Source organism: Passer domesticus, chromosome 14, assembly GCF_036417665.1.
Source record: "Passer domesticus isolate bPasDom1 chromosome 14, bPasDom1.hap1, whole genome shotgun sequence".
Classification (NCBI taxonomy): Eukaryota; Metazoa; Chordata; class Aves; order Passeriformes; family Passeridae; genus Passer; species Passer domesticus.
In genome coordinates, this window is record NC_087487.1 from 3,876,547 (window position 1) to 3,895,660 (window position 19,114).

Below are 19,114 nucleotides of genomic sequence, written 5' to 3' on the forward strand. Positions count from 1 at the left end.
AGGGCAAGCACATAAGGGCTGCCATAATTTATTTGGGAGCTGCTCCCTTGTGTCCACAGGGCCAGCAACTAAGGGTGAAGGTTGCGAGGGGCACGCAGCTGTCCATCAGCATTGGAGTGGAGAAGACCAGATGCTCAGGTTTCTGTTGGGGCTTTTTCTGCTTTTGGGGATAGGCCTTGAAGTCCCTGGTGTTCCCCCAGTTCTAGAATGTCCCTGCACAGGATGTGTGGTTGTAATACGTGCAGCACTCCTTGTGCCACAGCACGCTCTGTGTCTGCTCAGCCCAGGATCCCGTGAAGGACAGAGTCCCATTCTGGAGCACTGAGCTGGAAGGAGAGACACAGGGTCAGGACAAGCTGCTGCCCACCACCTGGCTCCTTGGGCAGGACCAGATGGCTCTGGGGCCCTTCACACCCACCTGGCAAAGAGCTGCTTACAGCAGGTGTACATGGTGTAGCTGGTCGAGCTGAAGTTGGTGGTGCTGAAGAACATTGCACAGTCACCCACCTCTGTTGGCACGTGGAGGAGACCTGGGGGACAAGGTCTTCTGTTGGGACTTAAGAGGGACCATGGATCCAAATTCCATACCCCAAGCAAGCTGTGAGCCCTGTACCCCATGCCTGCTCACAAGTCCCACATCCTGACTATACTTGCTTGCAAATCCTGTACCTGGGACTGTGCAGGTCCCAGCTCACCCCACAAGAATTCAGGGAGCTCCTTGCCATACTCCAAAAGTTGCCCTTGAAATGTTCCAGCCCAGGGAAGGATGAGGGGCCCCAGGAGAGCTGTTGGGCTTGGGCTGCCCTGGCAGAGCCATGACAGGAGAAGCAGGGTTTGAAGGCTCTGGCAGAGCCATGGGGAGACAGGCCAGCCACCTCCATCCCTGAATGCTGCATTCGTGGGGTCTTCAGCCCTGTGCCTGTCCCTCCCTCCATCCCTCTGGCCCTGCTGCCAGTGGGCAGAGACCTACCTGCCAGGCAGGCATTGAGCATGGAGACACACATGCCAGTGAGCAGGGCCCGCAGCACCACGGAGGCAAAGTCACTCTTGCGCTGGGGCACCATGGAAGCTGTGGGGGCAAAACAGACAGGGGGGTGAGTCAGATCCTTGCTCCAGCTCTACTCTGGGTGGGGGACAGATAGGGATATCATTATAGCTTCTTCAGTCCTGAGCTGGCTCTGCCACATAGTGCCCTGCCCACCCCAACTCCTGCTGCCTGGAGGATGTGGTGATCCCAGCCAGCACCCAGTGTCTGTCCTGGCAGAGCACTGTGCCCACCCTGCACCCATGGGTGATCCACCAGAGCCCTGAGCACTCCTAGCACTGGAGACTCTCTGCTCTTCCCCTGTGGCTGGGTGACACCCAGGCTTGGTGTTGCTCTTGCCCATGAGCTCAGTACAAAATCATCCTGGTCGCCTCATGCAAATCTTGGTTTTTATCTGGCAGAGACTGAACATGGAGGCTTGAGGACAGCAAATTCCTCCTGCCTCAGCTGAGCTCTTGCTCCCTGACCCAGGACCCCACTCCCTGAGTGCCCAGGCACTCTGGATGTCAGTCACACTCACACAGGCCTCCCAGCGTGATGCCAATGGAGCTGAGGTTGGCGAATCCACAGAGGGCAAAGGTGGTGATGCTCTCGGCTCGCTCCTGCAGGGCACAGCAGCAGGGGATAGTCACTTCTGGCCAGGAGCAGCCCCAGAGCACTCACAGCTGAGCACCACATTGGAGCTCCCAGGTAGACATGAGAGAAGTCCCCCACCCCAACCCCTTCTCTGTAAGCTATTTTTGGGAGCAAGGATGAAGGCTCTTCCTGGAAGAGTCTGGGCTGGGGGAACAAGGGGCCCTGTAGCACCATGATCTGTCCATCAAGGAGCAGGATAAATGGGAAATGGCTTCACTGACTCCTTCCTCCCACACCCAGCCATTAGCAAACATCTAAGTCCAGCTGGATATAGGTGCCCTCCCACTCCCAGCACCATCATCCTGCTTCAATGATCTTAGAGGACTTTTCCAAACTAAATGGTTCAATGATCCTCTGCCTGCCCACCACCCGCCTGTCTAGCCAAGTGCCATGCCCCATTCCAGCTGGCTCTATCCCTGCCCTGTGCCTGGCAGGGTGGCAGGTGCCCCTCACAGATATCCACTGCTTCCGGCTCCCGTCCCACTCCTCCAGGCCCATCAGACGGTTCTTCTTGTATGTGGCCAGCTGCTGGTACGCCACAAACTCGTTCAGGAAGATCTTGATCCCCAGGAGCTCAGCCACCAGCGGTGAGTCTGCCCAGTCTGCCCCCATGAGAAAGGCCAGAGGCATGAGGACATAGGAGCAGATCACCTGGAAAAGCATCCCAGAAGGGAACGACTCAGAGCTGACCTACGCAGCCACTGCCAGCGTTTGCCAAAAACCCAGCAAGGGCCTCAGCAGCCCACTGAGGCAGCAGGCAAGGGTGGGGATGGGTGGGGGATGCAGCTCTGTCAGCTCTTGGGGATACCTGGAAGGTAAGACCCTGGATGTCCACCATCTCCCCGAACCAGCGGAGGGCAGCGTTGATGAACTCCAGCACGGCCAAGAAGGCGATGAGGTTGGCCGCAATGTTGGCCACGAGCCCCACGGAGGCGGCAGCCCCGTTGCTAGCAGCTTCCAAGATGTTCTGCTCTTCCCTGCATGGAAAAAGACCCCAAGGTACTCATCTGGCTGGGCATCCCCCGTGCCAGGTCAGCGCTCGCTCCATGGATGTGTGCACACCACAGGCACCCCAAAGTGCCACCACGGCTTCCCTGCAGAACACGGACACGTGCAGCCCCACTCCACTGCCCCTCTCCTCACACTCACCCACGGGAGAGGCGGATGCTTGCTTTGCCCTTGAACTTGGACTCCTCCACTTCAGGGTAGACAAGTTTGGCCATGGCGAGGGCACAGGGCGCAGCCATCACAGAAGCTGCGATCAGTGACGCTGCATCAATCTGCAACGTGCACACCAGAGGCATAGGCACCTCTGCGCAGGGCTGTGCCCGTCACCTGCCACCCCAGGGCGTGCCAGCACGTGGCTGCCATCAGCCAGCGACACTCAGAGCAGTTCAGGGCTCTCCTCTTGCTGAAGGTGGGAAAATTGGCTGTTTTCCCATCTAAGCAGCCGTGCACGTGGGGCAGCTTGCTGTCATGGAGGCAATTGCTGGAGCTGCAGCAACTGTAGCCTTGGTGATGTTAATCTCTCCTGCTGTTTGACTTAATCATAATGGTTCTTGTCCCTTCCTTGTCCCTTTTTATTGGTATCAGAGCAATAGTTTGAATAACACTGTTACCTTCTACCTGCTGACCAAGGGCCAAGCTCCCAGCCTCACCCCTCTGCTGGCAATGTCTCATTTCTCTGACCTTTCACCTTTGGTTCCCCATTTAAGGAGACTAATTAATGTTTAAGTAGCAGGAGCTCAGGCAGCAGGTTAAGGGAAAGGTTTGTTTGGAGCACTGATGAACTGGAGAGGGCATCCCTGGAGGCTTGGTGCCAGAAGTGCCTAGGCAGTGCTGGAGGAGCAGGGATTCTTCCCTTGGGAGAAGAGGAAGGGGGGTGGGCATTGCTGTTTCTGTTTAAAAGGGGGTTGGAGGGGAGACACTGCTCAGTGATAGCCAGTGAAAAGGTGAGAATCACAGGCACAGTTTCAGTTGAATATAAGGAAAAATTGTGGGGGAAACCAGAGAGGCTGGGAGAGATTTCCATCCATAAGATGTTCACCACTAACCTGGACATCCCCTCAGTTGCCATTACCTCAGTTGGCAGGAGGGTGGATCACCAGAGAACCCCCACCAGAGGCTCTTTCCAGGCTATATTATCTCATTATTCTGTGGGATTTGCTTTGCTCTCTGTGCAGGGACACACGGTAAGGGTCCTGCCTTCTACCTGGCAGGGCTCTAGGGCTCTGGCCAGGCCAGCAAAGGTGGGGCTGGAGGAGGTGTCTTTGGGACAAGGTGAGCCTGGACACCCTGCTCTCATCCTGCTTACGGAAGGGGACCATGAGGCACCTGCTGGGGGTCTTCCCTCATCCCCAAGTCCGGGGCAGTTCTTGCATGTCAGTACCCTGTGGCAGGGAGCAGCTGGATCCAGCTGGTCGTGCACTCACCCCAAAGGATATGTAGGCTCCCATCACGCTGCCTGCGATGGTGGAAAAGCCACCAGTCATCACAGCATGGATCTCTGACAGGGTCATGTCCGTGAGGTACGGGCGGATGAGCAGTGGGGCTTCTGTCTGTGGAAGAGAAAACCCTGCTGTCCTCAGCATGGCCACAGGTCTCACAGAGAGGGAGAAGACCCTTTCTCCAGGGCAGGCTCAGCTGCAAGCACTGAGGAGCTGGATCTGCTGCCAGACCAGGACCTTACCTGTCCCACAAAAATGTTGCCTGCCACACTGAGAGTCTCAGTGGCAGTGGTGCCCATTGAGATTTGAAGCAGCCAGGAGATCTGGGGAAAGACAAGGCCACTGTGTTGGCAGAGGCTCCAGGCACCCTGCCACCATACCCACGAAGCCAGGCACTGTTTGGCCCCTGCATGGAGGTGATCCTGGGAAGCACCCCCAGACCAGGTGGAAACAGCAGCTCTAAGGTTCAGGTTTTTCAGCTTTCTGAGAAGGACATGCTAGAAAGACAGGGGTTGTGTCTATCCTTTTAATCATCCCAAATTAGTACCATGACAATTTTCCTAGGACATCTCTCAGCTGACCATAATAGACAGAGAACCCAACAGGTTCCTCCTCTTTCCACTGCCATCCCAGATCAAGGAATGAGGCCCTACCTTCTGAATAAGCCACTGCATGACACCGAGGTAGTAGAGGATGGACATCACACAGCTGAAGAAAACAATGATGGGCAGGGTCTGCAGGCAAGGCACAGGGTTAAAGGAGAGCTGAGCCACACATCCCAGCACTTCTGGGCACCGGGCTGGGCATGGTGTGGTACTGCACTGCCAGCCCACACTACTGGGGTGCCACAACACTCAGCCAGGCTGGCAGGAGGGACGGGGACCACTGCAAGTCCTCCATGGCACTGAGGAAGTCCACAGGTGGATACACAGCTGAGGGAGATCCATCTCTGAGATGGCTGAGCTCTACCACAGCACATCTGGCTGCATTTAGCTCTGTGTTCTCCAGGACCCAGCAAAGAGGCAGACAAGAAAACCTCCCCATGCCCCATTCCTTGACTGACCTGGAAGGCAAAGACTTCTTCAATGAGTGTGTTCCCAAAGACAAAGCTGGAGCCAGCTGTGGTGTAGCCCAGGAAGTACTGCAAGGGAGGAAGTTACACTGTAGGACAGCGATCTCCATCAGGTCCTTCCCTGGTATCTCATTCTGCCTAATGAGGGGCTGTGCCCCCAGTCCCACAGCTCACTTCACTGCACACCAGACAATGACCCTCAGACCTAAGATGGGGATACTGGTGGGCTGTCCCAAAGCCACAGGGCTCTGCTACAGCCTGGAAGGGAGAGCACACCGAGAGCTCTGGGCTGCTGCAGACAACCAGAGAAGAGCTGGCTCCCCTCCAGTCCTGAACAAAAGTGTTTGTGAGCATGCAATCCCTGCCATGTCCCCTCCCCATGCCACACTGCTTTTCCTGTTCATCTCAGGGCACAGGCACAGGATGGGATGAGTAGATGCAGTACCTGGACCTGGTCTCCCAGCCACTGGAAAGCTTGGGTGCCAGGAGTCGTTCGGAGGACAAAGAGTCCGAGTAAGAACTCCAAACCAAGACCCCAGAAAACAGCTCTCCAGGACACCTGGGGACAAAAAGCAGAACAGGAGCTGAAATGTTTTCAAGGTCTACAGGCTTCCCCTTCTTGTTTCCAGGTGCTGCAACAGCAGCACATGACAAACACCACACACTGCCCAGGGGTGAAAATCATGGGGAAACGGATAGAGTGTCACAGAAACTGACAAACGTGGGTTGGTGACAGAGCCAGAAATGCGTTGGTGAGACTCTGGAACTGGCTGGCACATAACTTGCCAGGCTGACCTGGGATAAAAGCACAAAGACCTTATGATGACTACTAGCATAGACCTGCTAGACTGAAACTGTCTGTTCAATAACCCTTTGGAGGAGCAGGATGGAGGGACTGCCCAAAGCATTGCAGCAGTTTGGGCTGGAAGGCACCAGGACTTCAATCACTTCTGAACAAGGCTCCCAAGGCACCTGAAGCCCAGGTGTGGGTCTGGTGCTGGGTTTCTGGGTCTGACCACTATGAGGGACATGGCAGAAAACAGGACAGAGGCAATGCAGGGCAGCCCTGGGGTGGGAAGTGGGAAGGAGAGCAATGGGAAGAAGAGCAGTGAGGTGGTTTTGGGGTCTATCCACCCAACCAGTTCAGCTCCCCAGGCTGTACCCAGTTCTGCCCAGCTCTGCTGGGCTTCTGCTTCCTCCAGAGAAGGGGATACCAGGGGAACAAAGCACTTGTGCTCCAGTGCTGGGTGGCCACTCCTGCGAGGGGACTGATGGTCAGGTCACACCTGGAACACGTACCGCTCCGTGGTGCTTGGAGCAGGCAAACAGGAACAGCACCAAAAAGCTGAAGCCACCTAATGAGATGAGCTGCTCTGGGTTTCTGCCAGTGTCCAAAACCAGCCACACAATCAGGCCTGCCAGGAGGGCCACCCACAGGATCCTGCAGAGGAAACCCCAGACTGTCAGCAAGATGATGTTTCCATAGGGAGAGAAGCTCATGAAGGGCAGGAGCTGATTGTGATGGAATTGCCACTCCAGGGTCCATGTATCTGAAGAGACCTGGAGCTCAGCCACAAGCAAGGGCTGTGAACAGCCACTACTGAGGCAGAGCAGACAGACATCTCTGCAATGGCTTTTAAGTGGTCCCCAGGCTGGGCCATGCTCACCATTTGTGAGGTGCCAGCATGGCACACGCAGAGCCATGGGAGGGAACCCAGGTGCTGGGAAGGATCTGGCCCTTCCTTCTCCTGACTCACCATTTCAGCCACGGCCAGCACTTTTGGAAGCACTTCCCAACGGGGCGGAGGAGCAGCAGAACCTTTGCCCCACAGTGCTTCTGGAAGACCTCCCAGCAGATAAAGAAGACAACCACAGCAGTTATGACCACCAAGGCAAGGGCTCGCTGGAAGTTGAGGTAACAGGCCGCAATGAAGTAGCACAGGTAGGCTGGAGAAGGCACATTGAGAGTCAGAAACATCAGGGCTGTAGGATCATGGGTTCATAACTCACTGGGGCCAACCACGAGGTTCATTTCCTCCCAGTGTCCTTCCCTGGCCACCCTTGAGGATCCCAGCTTTGTGTGAGGAGGCCTTAAGAGCACCCCCCCAGCAGGGAGCAGAAGGGGCACAGTAAACCTTTGGGCAGGTGGAGGAAGGGCAGGGGGACAGTGAGGTGAAGATAGAGCTGGGCAGCAGTGGTGCAGTGAGGCTGCTGGGAGTGGATACAACCCCACACACTTGACAGTGTTCAATCAGTGGAGTCTGGAGGCACAGCCAGCCAAAGGGGTGGGGACGTGGAGTCTCAGTGACAGCAAATCCTCACCTACTCCAAGGAGCCCCAGGACAACTCTTCTCAACACCTTGGCATGAGCCTTGCAGAAATGCCTTGCCTTGGATGCCGGCTGCAGGGCCTTCCTGGGGAGAGTCACACGCCAGAGACGGGAGAGACACAGAGATGGACGTGGAAGATCAGCCCAAGCCAAGACAAGCCAAACCACCCCAAGTGCAGCCAACCCACCAGAGCCAGGCCATGAGCATGGCTCCTGCTGGGCACTTCCAGCAGCAGGAGGTGGTGCAGGTGGGCCATGGTGAGAAGCCCCAGCACTCACCATCACCTGCTTTTGGGGACAGACACCTGCCAGTGGCACCCTACAAGGCCACACGGAGCCATCAGACACTGTCCCCACCTCAACACCACCCTGCTCTGCTCCCAAACCAGGTTTGTCTCTGGCAGAGCTCACACATCTGTGCAGATTGTCCCACCTGCAGTAGGAGGAGAATCTCCCTTTCCCTTCTCTTCTCTCCTCTTGGTTCTCACTTGGACCACCACATTCCTCATAGTGTCTGTTCTCTCCCTGGAAAACATCATTAACTGGAAATATACTCCAACGGGAAGGGAAGGGAAGGGAAGGGAAGGGAAGGGAAGGGAAGGGAAGGGAAGGGAAGGGAAGGGAAGGGAAGGGAAGGGAAGGGAAGGGAAGGGAAGGGAAGGGAAGGGAAGGGAAGGGAAGGGAAGGGAAGGGAAGGGAAGGGAAGGGAAGGGAAGGGAAGGGAAGGGAAGGGAAGGGAAGGGAAGGGAAGGGAAGGGAAGGGAAGGGAAGGGGAACTTACCTCGAAGCTGAAAGCTGGGTTGTCTCTGCCCTTGTCAAGGCTGTCCAGGGTTATCTGGTTTCCTTCCATCTCCAGAAGCTCCTTTGCTTCAGTGTATGTCAGAAACCTTGGGAGGGTCTAATGCTGGCTGGGGAGAGCAAAATGGGATAATCTCTGGGAAGCTCAAATGTCCCACTCTGTTTTCAGTTTTGGGTCTCTGAGAGGAGAACACCCCTTGCAGTCAGTATTCAGAGCAGGTCCTGCCCCAGCACATCAAGGGACCATGCTGTGGGGTCCTCAGGCCATGGTGCTGGTGGGCTGAATTCCTTGTTCTCCTGTAACTCTAGAGAGGTCTTTACTCTGCCATGCCTCCAAGGAATTATAGGAGAGGACTGGATGCAGCAGGGAGTGCTGGTACTCCTCCTCCAAGCTGGTGACAGTGTCCACCAGCCTCTGTGAGCCCCTTTGCAAGAGGGATTTTTCAAAAAGTATCCTTCATCCTCAAAAGGTCTTGGTACAACCAAGTAAGATGAGGAAGAAGATCCTTTCATGCTGATAATTAACACAGTGGAGGAATGAGGGGTAGGAATGACTGGTAGTTTGCATAGGGACTGGTCCTAAAAGAGAACTGGGAGAACTGGTCCAGCAAACCCAGAAGAACCAGTGTTATGCCAGGGCAGGAACCACTCGAGCATCCCATCTCGACACCCTCCCAGTTCCCTTACCTGGAGAAGGATGAGGGAAGAGCAGACAGTTGCAGGCAAGGCAGTGATTGACTGTAGAAGCACTTCTGTGTGAGGACAGAGGCAGTAGATGTTGTCTTTGCTTTGAGGAGAATTGTAGAGCTCTGTGTGGAGAAAGATCATCACCAGTTTCTCTCAGTGCCCACTGAAGGGAAAGACTCAGCCCCAAATGCAACAGGTGAAGGTGGGGAGTTTTTGAGAACATCCCCCCCATCATGGGACCTCATGGCAGCTGAAGGTGGAGTGGCCAGGGCTCCACAGGCTGGCAGAGCCACCACAGGGAATCACTGGGGTGTCCTGGCCCCGTGTGTCCCCGGCTCATGGCTCCTCAGCAGCAGGGCAGGACCCAGGGCCATGGGAACCCAGGAGCTCACACCCCCTCCAGGGCCTCCAGCATCGCTGGTGCTCCTGGTGCTCAGGGATGTCTCTCCAGGACCCTGGCAGAGATCAGGAGCTGATCCCCCCTCCCCGAGTCCACCACCACTCCAAGGACAGTCCCCAGTGCCCATCTGGCCTCAGTGACCCCTCCAGGATCTCACAGAGTTCCAGGACCACCCCAGGTTCCTGGCAGTGCTGCTGCTCAGTGCCTGCCAGGGCTGATCCCACCTCCTTATCCCCCACCCAGCCAGCCCCAAAACCTCTTGTTTTGGTGCAGCCTCATTGGCTGCCGTCCCCTCAGGAGCGGGACCACATGGACAGGCAGATAACGAGGGAGGGAGCGGAGTAGTGCCCGCAGTGTCCCCTGCATACCTGTGTCCCCGCGCACTCCTGTTCCTTGTGTCCCCCGCAGCCTCTGGAGCAGCGTGGCCGCTGGACCCTGTGCCCTGTGTCCCTGCACCCCGCGTCCTCACAGCCCCGCTGGCCTCATCCCCGCGTCCTCACAGCCCCGGTGGCCTCGTGCCCTCCCTGGCCTCACGGTTCCCCCGCCCTGGCAGCCGCCGTCCCCCGGCACTCACCCGCCAGCGCCGCCGGCCCCGCAGCGCCCGGTCCCTGTCCCGGTTACCCATTAACAGCTCGGTCCAAAGAGCTGGGCTGGGCGCCGGGGCCGCTCCGGCTCCTCCCGGGCTCCCGCCCGGCTGCCGGGAAGGGCGGGCAAGGGACCCGGCGGCGTGCCCGTGCAGGGCACCGTGCCATCCACAGAAAGGGCAGCCGCGGGACTTTCCCCCCTGGCAAAACGAGCCTTCAGGAGAGACATTGAAAGTAAAAATCAAACCCCATCCCGGGAAATGTTTCCCAAAGAAAACCAGGGTGGCCCCAAGGTTTCAGTGGCATGAAGTCATGTCCCCTGGTCCCCTCGGGGTGGAAGCCAACAAACACATCCCCTAGCACTGCGTGTCCGGAACCACCTTTTCACGCGGGATGAAGGGAATCCTACGCCCAGGTTTGTGCGCTCTGCTGGCACCTCCCGCTCTTTGTTTGCACAGGGAGGGGTGATGTGGCTCCGCGGGTGCCAAATCAGGGCTGGCAGGAATCAGTTCAGACATTGGTGATCGACGATACCACGGGGCACTCGGGCCACCACGTGCCACACGCCGTAAACAAACAACAAACCTCGCAGTGCCAGCCCCGCGCCTTCTCCCTGCGGATCCGGCCAATCCCGCCGCTACAGCTGCCCCGGCTCGGGGACGGGCGTGCGGGTGACAAAGGGGCAAACCCCGAGAGCTGCGGGGCGACGCTGGTCTGAGCGCCCTCACAGCGCCCGGGCAAGGTGCCCCAGCCCCGCGTGTGCCACTCAGGGCTCACCCGGAGCCAGCACCGCGTGTGACACGGGACAGCCAGAGCCACTCCGCGTGTGACAAGGGACAGGCACAGCCACCCCGCGTGTGACAAGGGACACTCACGCCTCACCCTCACGCGGTCCCGCCCCGCCTCACGTCAGCGCCCTCAGCCCCAACTGCCGCCGCGCCGAGCCGCCGCCACGGAGCCCCGGTAGCGCGCCGTGATCGTATAGTGGTTAGTACTCTGCGTTGTGGCCGCAGCAACCTCGGTTCGAATCCGAGTCACGGCATCGCCCGGCGATACCACGGCACACGGGCTCCTGTTTTTGCCACCGCTGGTTCTTCATTGGTTAAATTAATAATTTAATATAGTTCTCTTTTATTATTTTGAATTTAACTGTATTAATTTTAATTTATTTAATTTTTTTAATTTCATTTATTTTCGTTTAATCCTATTGCATTTTATCTGTTTAATGTAACTTAATTTTGATTTTAGTTTCTAATTTTTACTGTTTTATTGTTATACTTAATAATATTTTCTTTAATTTTCTTTATTCTATTCTATTTTAAATTTTCATTTATTTACCTTTATGTCATCAATTGTTATTTTTCTTTCGTTTTTTCTATTTTATTTTAATAGTTCATTTTATTTTAATAGATAGTTTTATATTACTTTAAATTTAATTAAGTAGTTATTTTATTATATTTACTTTTATTTTACTTAATCTAGTGGTATAATTTTATTATTTTTTTAATACATGTTTTATTTAACTCAATTTTTAAATTATATTTTTGTTTCAATTTTACTCTTACTTTGTTTCTCATTCTCTCATCTCCTCTCGTCTTCTTTTGGTCTATTTTAAAATTTAATTTTATTATTTTATTTATTATTATTTCTACTTTTATGGGGTTTTTTTCATCTTATGTTATTTTCTTGTTTTCCGTCCCTCCGCTCCTTCTCTCCCCGGCGCCCGCTGACCCCCGCGCCGGGCCCAGCTCAGCCCCGCCGGCAACCGCCAGAAAAAAAGAAAGAAAAATGAAATATTGGCACGACGAGACAAAAAAAACGGAGCACGCGGTGGTTCTGGGAAAGGGCAAAAAACAGGAGCCCGTGTGCCGTGGTATCGCCGGGCGATGCCGTGACTCGGATTCGAACCGAGGTTGCTGCGGCCACAACGCAGAGTACTAACCACTATACGATCACGGCGCGCTACCGGGGCTCCGTGGCGGCGGCTCGGCGCGGCGGCAGTTGGGGCTGAGGGCGCTGACGTGAGGTGGGGCGGGACCGCGTGAGGGTGAGGCGTGAGTGTCCCTTGTCACACGCGGGGTGGCTCTGGCTGTCCCCTGCCACACGCGGGGTGGCTCTGGCGCTCCCACTTCGCCCCCCGGGCATTCCCAGGGCCCAGCGCCCGAGCCCCGTCCCGTGTTCCCCGCTCGCTGGTGATGGGCCCGGGCTGGGCCTGGCCCTGCGCCCGCCCCGCCATCCCGGCCCGGGCCGAGGCCCCGGCGCTGTCACGGCCCTCAGCCGCGCCCTGGCCCCAGCCCGAGTCTCGCTCCGTGTCTGAAGCCCTCACCTCATCCTCTGCCCTCGGCCCGGCTCCCTGCTCTGACCCTGATCCTGACTCGTCCCCTCATCCAGCCCTCTGTATCCTGGGGTAACACCATTCCCCGAGCTGCAACCTCTCACTCCCCTGCGTATTTCTCAGGGAGTAAAGTTTCTCCCAACCACAGGATAAATGAACGACTGGACACAGAGGGATGGGAGAAAATAGGGGGACTAAGGATTTTATGCCCCTGAAACAGCAACAGGTATCAGTCTGTGCCAGACTCCTTGTTTCTCCTGCTGGAGCACATATCAATACCTAATGGCTCTGCTCTCATCACTGCTGCTGCTTTCCTGCTCCCAGTATTGAGGTTCTTTCATTTTCACAGATATGCAAAGAATTCCAAGCACCTGGGATCAAAAAGATTTCTTGACATAAAATATTTCAGAGTGATTGCAGCATGACTCATTCTTTCTGAAGAGCTGGAGCTGGCCATAGAAACATCAGCTCCCTCATACAGGATGAGCTCATCGCTTGTCATACACATGCACCTCCCATGGAAGGGGGTTCAGGCAGGGGCAGGGGACTCCTGCAACCCTGCTGGCCATGTCCCTGCACCCCATCCATCCTGGTGTATCTGCTGCAGATGGAAAATCCTAAATCTAGAACAGTCTTCCTGAGGCTTGGGGCAAACTGGAGAAATGCCCTGTGTGCCTTGATTACTCTGTGAAGTAATTGCTCCTGCCGCCCTGAGATCATTTTGCTCATAACCAGCCCAAAAGATCTCAGAGTGGTAGAGGAAGACAGAATGGTTTTTTGTGTCCTGCCTTTGTCTATGCTGACTTCATCCTGTCCTCGTGAGTTTGCTGGTGTGCACCAGTGCTCCCTCAGAACTGGTGGGATCCTTTGCAGTGGGAAATGCTCCCCCATGTCAAGCTGGCTGACCAGGAGATGCTGAACAGATGTCTGAATGGCCTGAGTGTCCATGTGCTACTGTCCTGCTCCAGCCCCACCTTTCTCCCTCTTTTGACCACATGCCAAAATCCCAGCCCATGCCTCTAGTGGGGCTGCAGGGATGCTGCTTTTGTTCATCTGTGTCCAACCCTGTCACCATCTGTGAACAAGGTAGGTGCAGCAACACTGGAAGGAGATACATGGCTCTCCTCCCATGTCCGAGGAGTTTGAGATCATCATCATCCCCTTGACTGCACCAAGGACACAAATCCAGCCAACAGACTCCTGCAGGACGGGTGTGGCTGAGCTGCAGAGGTGGGATCACTGCACCCTCTGAATCCCAGCTCATGAGCTTGTAAAGGGAAAAACTCCTTGTGCTGCCCTGTGCGTGGCCTCTTGTGCCTTCCTCCACAGTGGCACAGTGCCATCAGCTGGGCCGTGTCCCTGGTGAAGGGATAAGCCCAGCTCCATGTTAGTCTGGACAACTCTGTTTTGGGCAGGACAGGGTGGTGGGACCCACGGGAATAGTGGGGCACGCTCTGGCAGGACATGCTGTCCGTGGCTGGTGGGGACAAGGAACCTACAGAGGCACACAAGATGGGCAGGAGATTCCTCCTTGGGGATTTGCATGTGCAGGCAGAGTGTGACCCCTGGGGCTGGTGTCAGCTCTCCCAGCTCCTGGGCTGGCAGGACGCAGAGCCCATGTTTGGGTAGGGGGATGCTGGGCACGGCTCACACAGGGCACACAGTGTGGGCTCCCTGGTGGCCTGGAGGAGGCAGCGGGGCCTGTGATTTGGCTTCTTGGCAGATGTTTCTAGAATGTGGAAGTTGACAGAATTACAATGACCTCAACTGCTGGAGCAGGAATGGTTGAGATAACACTGCAGCCATACAGGAGAGTCAGCCAAACATGGAAGTAAGCAGGGAGGAGCAAAAGGACCCAGAGATAAGGAACCGGGTGTGGATGAGAAGGAGGAGGCAAGAAACTGCTGCCACCCATCGCTGGCATCAGTGATGGCCTGTCCCAGCAACTTTCTGCCGTAGGCTGCCCTCCCCAACAGAACTGGGGTGAGAGCACTCCTAAGGGATCCTTGCCTGGCTGTACGGCCCAAACCACCCTTTGCCACGTGCTTTTTAGTCCTGATGGTTTGGACCTGCCAGGATGAAGGAAAAGAGATGAGCTTGTGGGGGCACTGAGAGCCCCATCTGTCTGCTGGGTAACCGATCAGCACCCAGGCAGGATGGCTGCTCCAGGCTCCTCTGCTCTTCCATCCTGCCCTGCCCCTCCATGTCTTTTCTCTGGGCCCTCTGATGCCTGTGGGTTGCATTTTAAAGGTGCCTGGGATGTCAAAACACCAGTGCAGCCAGACAGAGAGTGCTGCTGTGCCCAGACGTTGCCACTCTGTGGCACAAATATAAATCTTGCAGCTGGCAGAGGGACAAGTGCAATTCATCACTGCACGGCTGTCCTGGCTGCTCTGCCCCTCGAGCAGCCTCTCCAGCTGCTCCCTCACCGGGGCAGCCCCTGGTCTCCTTTCCCCACTCTCAGGAAGGCAGTGGGAGGCAGAGGAATCCCCACCACCTCCTCTTTTTCTCACAGATTGCTAAAGCAGCCGCAGGAGCAGCACTGGTGCTGGGGAGGCAGGATGGATGCCAGCACTGAGGAGGTGCTCTGTGTTTTACTGTGATGGAAAAGCAGCGGTGCAGGCCAGTGCTGTCCCCTCTGGCTATTCAGAGGCCATTAATCCAACTTGGAAATTGCTCTGCTGTGGAAATCCCACCTTCCTTCCTTCCTAAGGAAATCAGAGCAACTCGCCCACAGGCACTGCTGGGGCAGAGCTGGATGCTGAAGCAAGAGCAGAGAAAGGTTCTGGGGCTGGGATACTTTGAAGGTGAAGGTTTGTGTGGGTTTCAGGAGTAAAGGACAAAACAACTGAATTGGGAGACAATTGCAATCAACCTGACCTCACACTGTCCCCACCATCCTCTTCTAGGGCTACAAAAACAGTCTGAGGGCTGGAGCCTGGCTGGGAGAAGTGGGGGGCTTAACCTTGACAAGGCTCAATGAAACCTCAGAGCCTCTTCCAGTGCCTAAAGGGGCTCCAAAACAGCTGGAGAGGGACTTTGGACAAGGGCCTGGAGGGACAGGACAAGGGGGAATGGCTTCCCACTGCCAGAGGGCAGGGTTAGATGGGATATTGGGAAGGAATTCTTGGCTGAGAGGGTGTTGAGATCTTGGCACAGGTTGCCCAGAGCAGCTGTGGCTGTCCCATCCCAAGAAGTGTTCCAGGCCAGGCTGGACAGGTCTTGGAGCAACCTGGGATAGTGGAAGCTGTCCCTGCCTTGCCTGGCTCCAACGTTCAGAAATCAAAGAAAATGGTACCCAAAATATATGGAGCAGGGATTTATCAAAGCTGTCCTGTCCAACACCCAGGGAGCACAGCTCAGAGCAGCCTCTTGAGCTCTTCCCTTGTGTGTCCAGCATCCAGCTGAAGATGGAATGTGAGGAAAATGTCCCAGGGGAGAACCAGCCATCCTGCAGCCCTAAATAAATGCTGCCACATGTCTGTGTGTGCCCTGCCTGATTCCAGCTGCCAGCCCCAGCTCTCACTCTGCCTTTGTGCACAGCAGGAGCCTCCTCCCGCTGCAGGGATTTATGGCCTGCACACAGCCACCTCTTAACCCAGGCTTGTGCTGCTGCATGGGCAGAAAACAGGCCACCATGAGCTGCCAGGCAGCCTCCAGCCCTCACCTCCCCATTTCTTGCACTCATCTCTGAATACACCTTCATTTTGTGCCTCAGCCCTTTCAGAGAAATTGGGCTGGTGGCAATTGCAATGATCCCCTCTCTGTGGGAGCAATGGCCACTGTTTTGCTCTTGTGCACTGAGCCCATCTTCCTGACAGCTGATGACAGCCCTGTTAAGAGATATAAGGGGATAGCAGGGTGGGTGTTGCCCACAGGCAACATAAAGCTGTGTGGAGAAGGACCCAGCTGTGTGAGCATGGCTGCTGCAGCTGGATTAATCAAAGCCACCATTAACCCCTTCCCAGGGCACTCGGGTCCCCTGCCAGCCCCACAGCACAGGCCCCCAGCAGCACATTGCTCTGATTGAGCTGCAAATGCTCCAGCTCCTTAGTTTGCTCAGCCTCAGATCGATGAGGGCAGGCAGCTCCAATCAATTCCACTTTAGCACTTGCTATTGAGTTCAGATCCATGCTCTCGCAGCTGGTCCTGTTTCCTTCATTCATTCAGAAGAGGGATTCAGGCATTTTATCCCAGCTGGATGCTGTTTTGTCCTTGCAGGATCAAACCCTTTGGCAGAAGCAAATAAAACCCAAAAATGGAGGGCCAGCAATGAAGGGACTGAATTTGTGCTATGGTTGAAGCCCCAAGAGCATCCACCTGGCTGTCAGAGTGTGGAGTGGGTGGCTGGATGAGGCCATGCAATTTGCATGATATAATAGAGCTGTTGCCACCAAGCCAGCATCTGTCATGAGGTTTTCCTGTCATTATCCTGGTTTTGTTACAGGAAACCTCCTGTGTCTTGGTTCCCCTGTCCTCATGAGACCTGAGAGGGGAGAATTCAGATCTCTGGGACTTGAGCCCACACAAAATGATTTTGAAAAAAAAAAATCATAGAGTTTACATAATGGCTGTTTGGAAATTTCCCTCAAACCTTGCATTTGTCAGTGAAAGAAGTGTTTCCCCCCCGCTCTGGGTGTCAGTCCTGCAGTCATTTTTCTCTCCTCTCTTGTCACCCAGCTCTCTCACTGGCCTGTCTCCAGGATGCTGCACCTGAACCTGTGGAAATGAAGTTCCCCAGTGCTCTCCACACCTCCTCAAAGTGTTAATGAGATGATGGACCACATACAGAGCAGTTGTGACACTCGGGCTCCTGATGTGCAGAGGGCTGTCAGTGCAGAGAGCAGAGGCAGGGACCAGACTCGCCATGGCTGAGGTGATGACCAATGGATCTGGCTCCAAGGTGGCAGATGTCTTTCAGCAAGTTGTCATCTCTTCTTTTGGTCAATTAGCTCAATTATACTATCAACTGCATAATGATTTTTTCTTTTTTACAGAAAGGCTGGAGAGCTGCAAAAAGTGCCTGTAGAAATCTGCTCCATTTGGTAAAGACACATGCTTTGTGCATATCCTGCCCAGGCTTTGATGGTTCCCCTGGACATGATCCCTGCCCCTAAAATCTCACAAGTCTCCTTTGTGCTAGTCCTTGTATTTAATATGTACTTATGGATTTTTTTCTGTGGATTTGTGTGGTCTTGTTTAGGAACACAGCATCTGCAGCAGCCCCTGGCAGGGAGGGCTGCTGTGTGCTGTCTCCTCCTTGTGTTATCACTGTTATTTCAGCCTCTCCCACCTCCCCCAGCTGTGCAGATCTCTGCTCTGATCCCAGCTGTCTCTTCCCTGTGCCAAAAAGCCCTGGTCCTTCAGGGATCCCATGTGCAGAGACCTTGGATCCTCCTGTTGCCCTTCTGTGCACCTTTTCCAGCTCTGCTGTATCCTTGGAATAGGGGGATCAGAAATGCATGTAGACTGGGACTGGCTAGGGAATAGTGATATCTCTGATTTCATCTCTCCTTTTTCCTGACCCTTCCTATCAGCTTGACAGAGAGTCTTTGAGGTCTTGACCTCTGCTGAGGGGACAGTTTCACAGACTGTCAGAGCTCCCAATCTCAGAACCCATCACTTTGGACAAGAGCCTGGGCTTGGTTTCCCCATTGTGTCCCTTCCCTAACACTGGCTTTTGTCTCATTTTATTGCCAACTTCCTAAGCCTCTCAAAGTCCTCCTGCAATGCTTAGCATGCATCCACAATTTCCAGAATAATTCAATATTATTGCAGATTTTGCCGTTGACCTCATCTTGTCAAAAGATCTGCGTCTGGAAATGCAGGGACTTCTGCTGGATCACCTCAGGGGCCTGCTGGCTTTTTCCAAGAAAGCACCAGCTATGAAAAAGAGAAATTCACTGCAAGAGAGCTGTATCGACTCTTCCCCAATATGTCATATTTATCCATCTGTTCCCTAACGATGCCAGTTTCCTCCTCCGTATGCCAATTTTTGTTCATTTGCAGAGAACAGATGTGTCATTTATCAGCCTGGGACTCCCTGGCTGCCTCCCAGGAAGCAATTCTGGTGTCACAGTTGCCACCTTCCAGTCCTCACGTCCCCTGCTGTACCCAGACCCTGGAGTTGGTTCGGCTGTCACCCAGCAGATGTGACATCCCCTTGGTCCCTGCTGTGCTGCACAGTGGGTGGATGTGGCTTGCTCCCGGGAGGAAAGGAGCAGGCACACAGGCACTCCAAAGCTCCTGCAAATGGCTTTTGTTTGAAGCTGTGGAAGCATCTGGAGATTCAAGGCTTCCCTGCAAGCCAGGGTCGATGCTGGCATCAGGGGAAGGAGTCCACCCAGCACCTGACTCAAGTGACACGTGGGGAAGTGTCAGATCAGCCCCCACATTACCTGGGGCTGAGTCAGCGGGAGTGTGCAGGGGCAGAGACCTTCTGCTCTGAGTCACCGGATGCTGCTGCCTGGGGGACGCTGGGCTGTGTCCGCACCACCCAAGGTTAAACTGCAGGGGAAGCTTTGCCATGAAGACGTGGCATTATCCCTCCTCAGCCCAGGGAAGGTGCTGTGTGCTGTTCTTGGCGCGGCTGCCAAACAGGGCTCCTGTCCCCAGCTGGGGGTGAGTACCAGGAGCATTTCAGGCAGCCAAAGCAGCTCCTCAGGCCCCACAGGATGGATGAGGGCTGAGGATGCACACAGCTCTCTGCTGGGCTGGCAGCAGCCCGGAAGACATTACCTGGATTTTTCTTCCTGGTGCGTGCTCTGACCTGTCTGAATTC

The 19,114-nt window shown here is 55.0% G+C and overlaps 1 protein-coding gene, 1 long non-coding RNA gene and 2 other non-coding genes across 7 annotated transcripts; 2 read left to right on the plus strand and 2 right to left on the minus strand.

Moving 5' to 3' along the window:
- Nucleotides 1-12: 12 nt before the first annotated feature.
- On the minus strand, nt 13-10,084 carry LOC135280596 (sodium/nucleoside cotransporter 1-like). Of its 2 annotated transcripts, none has more exons than XM_064388666.1 (19): nt 9,989-10,084; nt 9,015-9,136; nt 8,311-8,437; nt 7,963-8,054; nt 7,523-7,614; nt 6,958-7,147; nt 6,500-6,641; nt 5,646-5,759; nt 5,192-5,269; nt 4,782-4,862; nt 4,371-4,451; nt 4,114-4,239; nt 2,831-2,961; nt 2,490-2,658; nt 2,135-2,332; nt 1,566-1,647; nt 971-1,069; nt 419-530; nt 13-326 (listed from the first exon to the last, which is right to left on the minus strand). In XM_064388666.1, the coding sequence occupies exons 3-19, from the start codon at nt 8,377-8,379 to the stop codon at nt 203-205; spliced, it is 1,980 nt and encodes a 659-aa protein (XP_064244736.1). In that variant the 5' UTR covers nt 8,380-8,437; nt 9,015-9,136; nt 9,989-10,084; the 3' UTR covers nt 13-202. The 2 variants fall into 2 exon arrangements, with proteins under 2 accessions (XP_064244736.1, XP_064244737.1); XM_064388667.1 differs by lacking the exon at nt 9,989-10,084 and adding an exon at nt 9,783-9,903.
- An 884-nt stretch (nt 10,085-10,968) lies between these two features.
- On the plus strand, nt 10,969-11,040 carry TRNAH-GUG (transfer RNA histidin (anticodon GUG)). Its single transcript has one exon. It is a non-coding gene; the product is annotated as a tRNA-His (tRNA).
- Nucleotides 11,041-11,885: 845 nt separating this feature from the next.
- On the minus strand, nt 11,886-11,957 carry TRNAH-GUG (transfer RNA histidin (anticodon GUG)). Its single transcript has one exon. It is a non-coding gene; the product is annotated as a tRNA-His (tRNA).
- A 380-nt stretch (nt 11,958-12,337) lies between these two features.
- LOC135280790 (uncharacterized) lies at nt 12,338-18,840 on the plus strand. 3 transcript variants are annotated; one of them, XR_010347632.1, is made up of 4 exons: nt 12,338-13,419; nt 17,014-17,236; nt 17,331-17,378; nt 18,112-18,840. It is a non-coding gene; the product is annotated as an uncharacterized LOC135280790 (long non-coding RNA). The 3 variants fall into 3 exon arrangements; XR_010347630.1 differs by lacking the exon at nt 18,112-18,840 and having other exon boundaries at nt 17,331-17,968; XR_010347631.1 differs by lacking the exon at nt 18,112-18,840 and having other exon boundaries at nt 17,014-17,209; nt 17,331-17,968.
- The last annotated feature ends 274 nt before the right edge of the window (nt 18,841-19,114 follow it).

Coding starts and splice junctions, on each gene's coding strand:
- LOC135280596 (XM_064388666.1), bottom strand. CDS start 8,379: ATGGAAGGAAACCAGATAACCCTGGACAGCCTTGACAAGGGCAGAGAC. Junction 4,863..5,191: donor AAGAAGTCTTTGCCTTCCAG/GTCAGTCAAGGA, acceptor CCTTGCCTGCAG/ACCCTGCCCATCATTGTTTT. Junction 2,962..4,113: donor GAGCCTACATATCCTTTGGG/GTGAGTGCACGA, acceptor TGCACGTTGCAG/ATTGATGCAGCGTCACTGAT.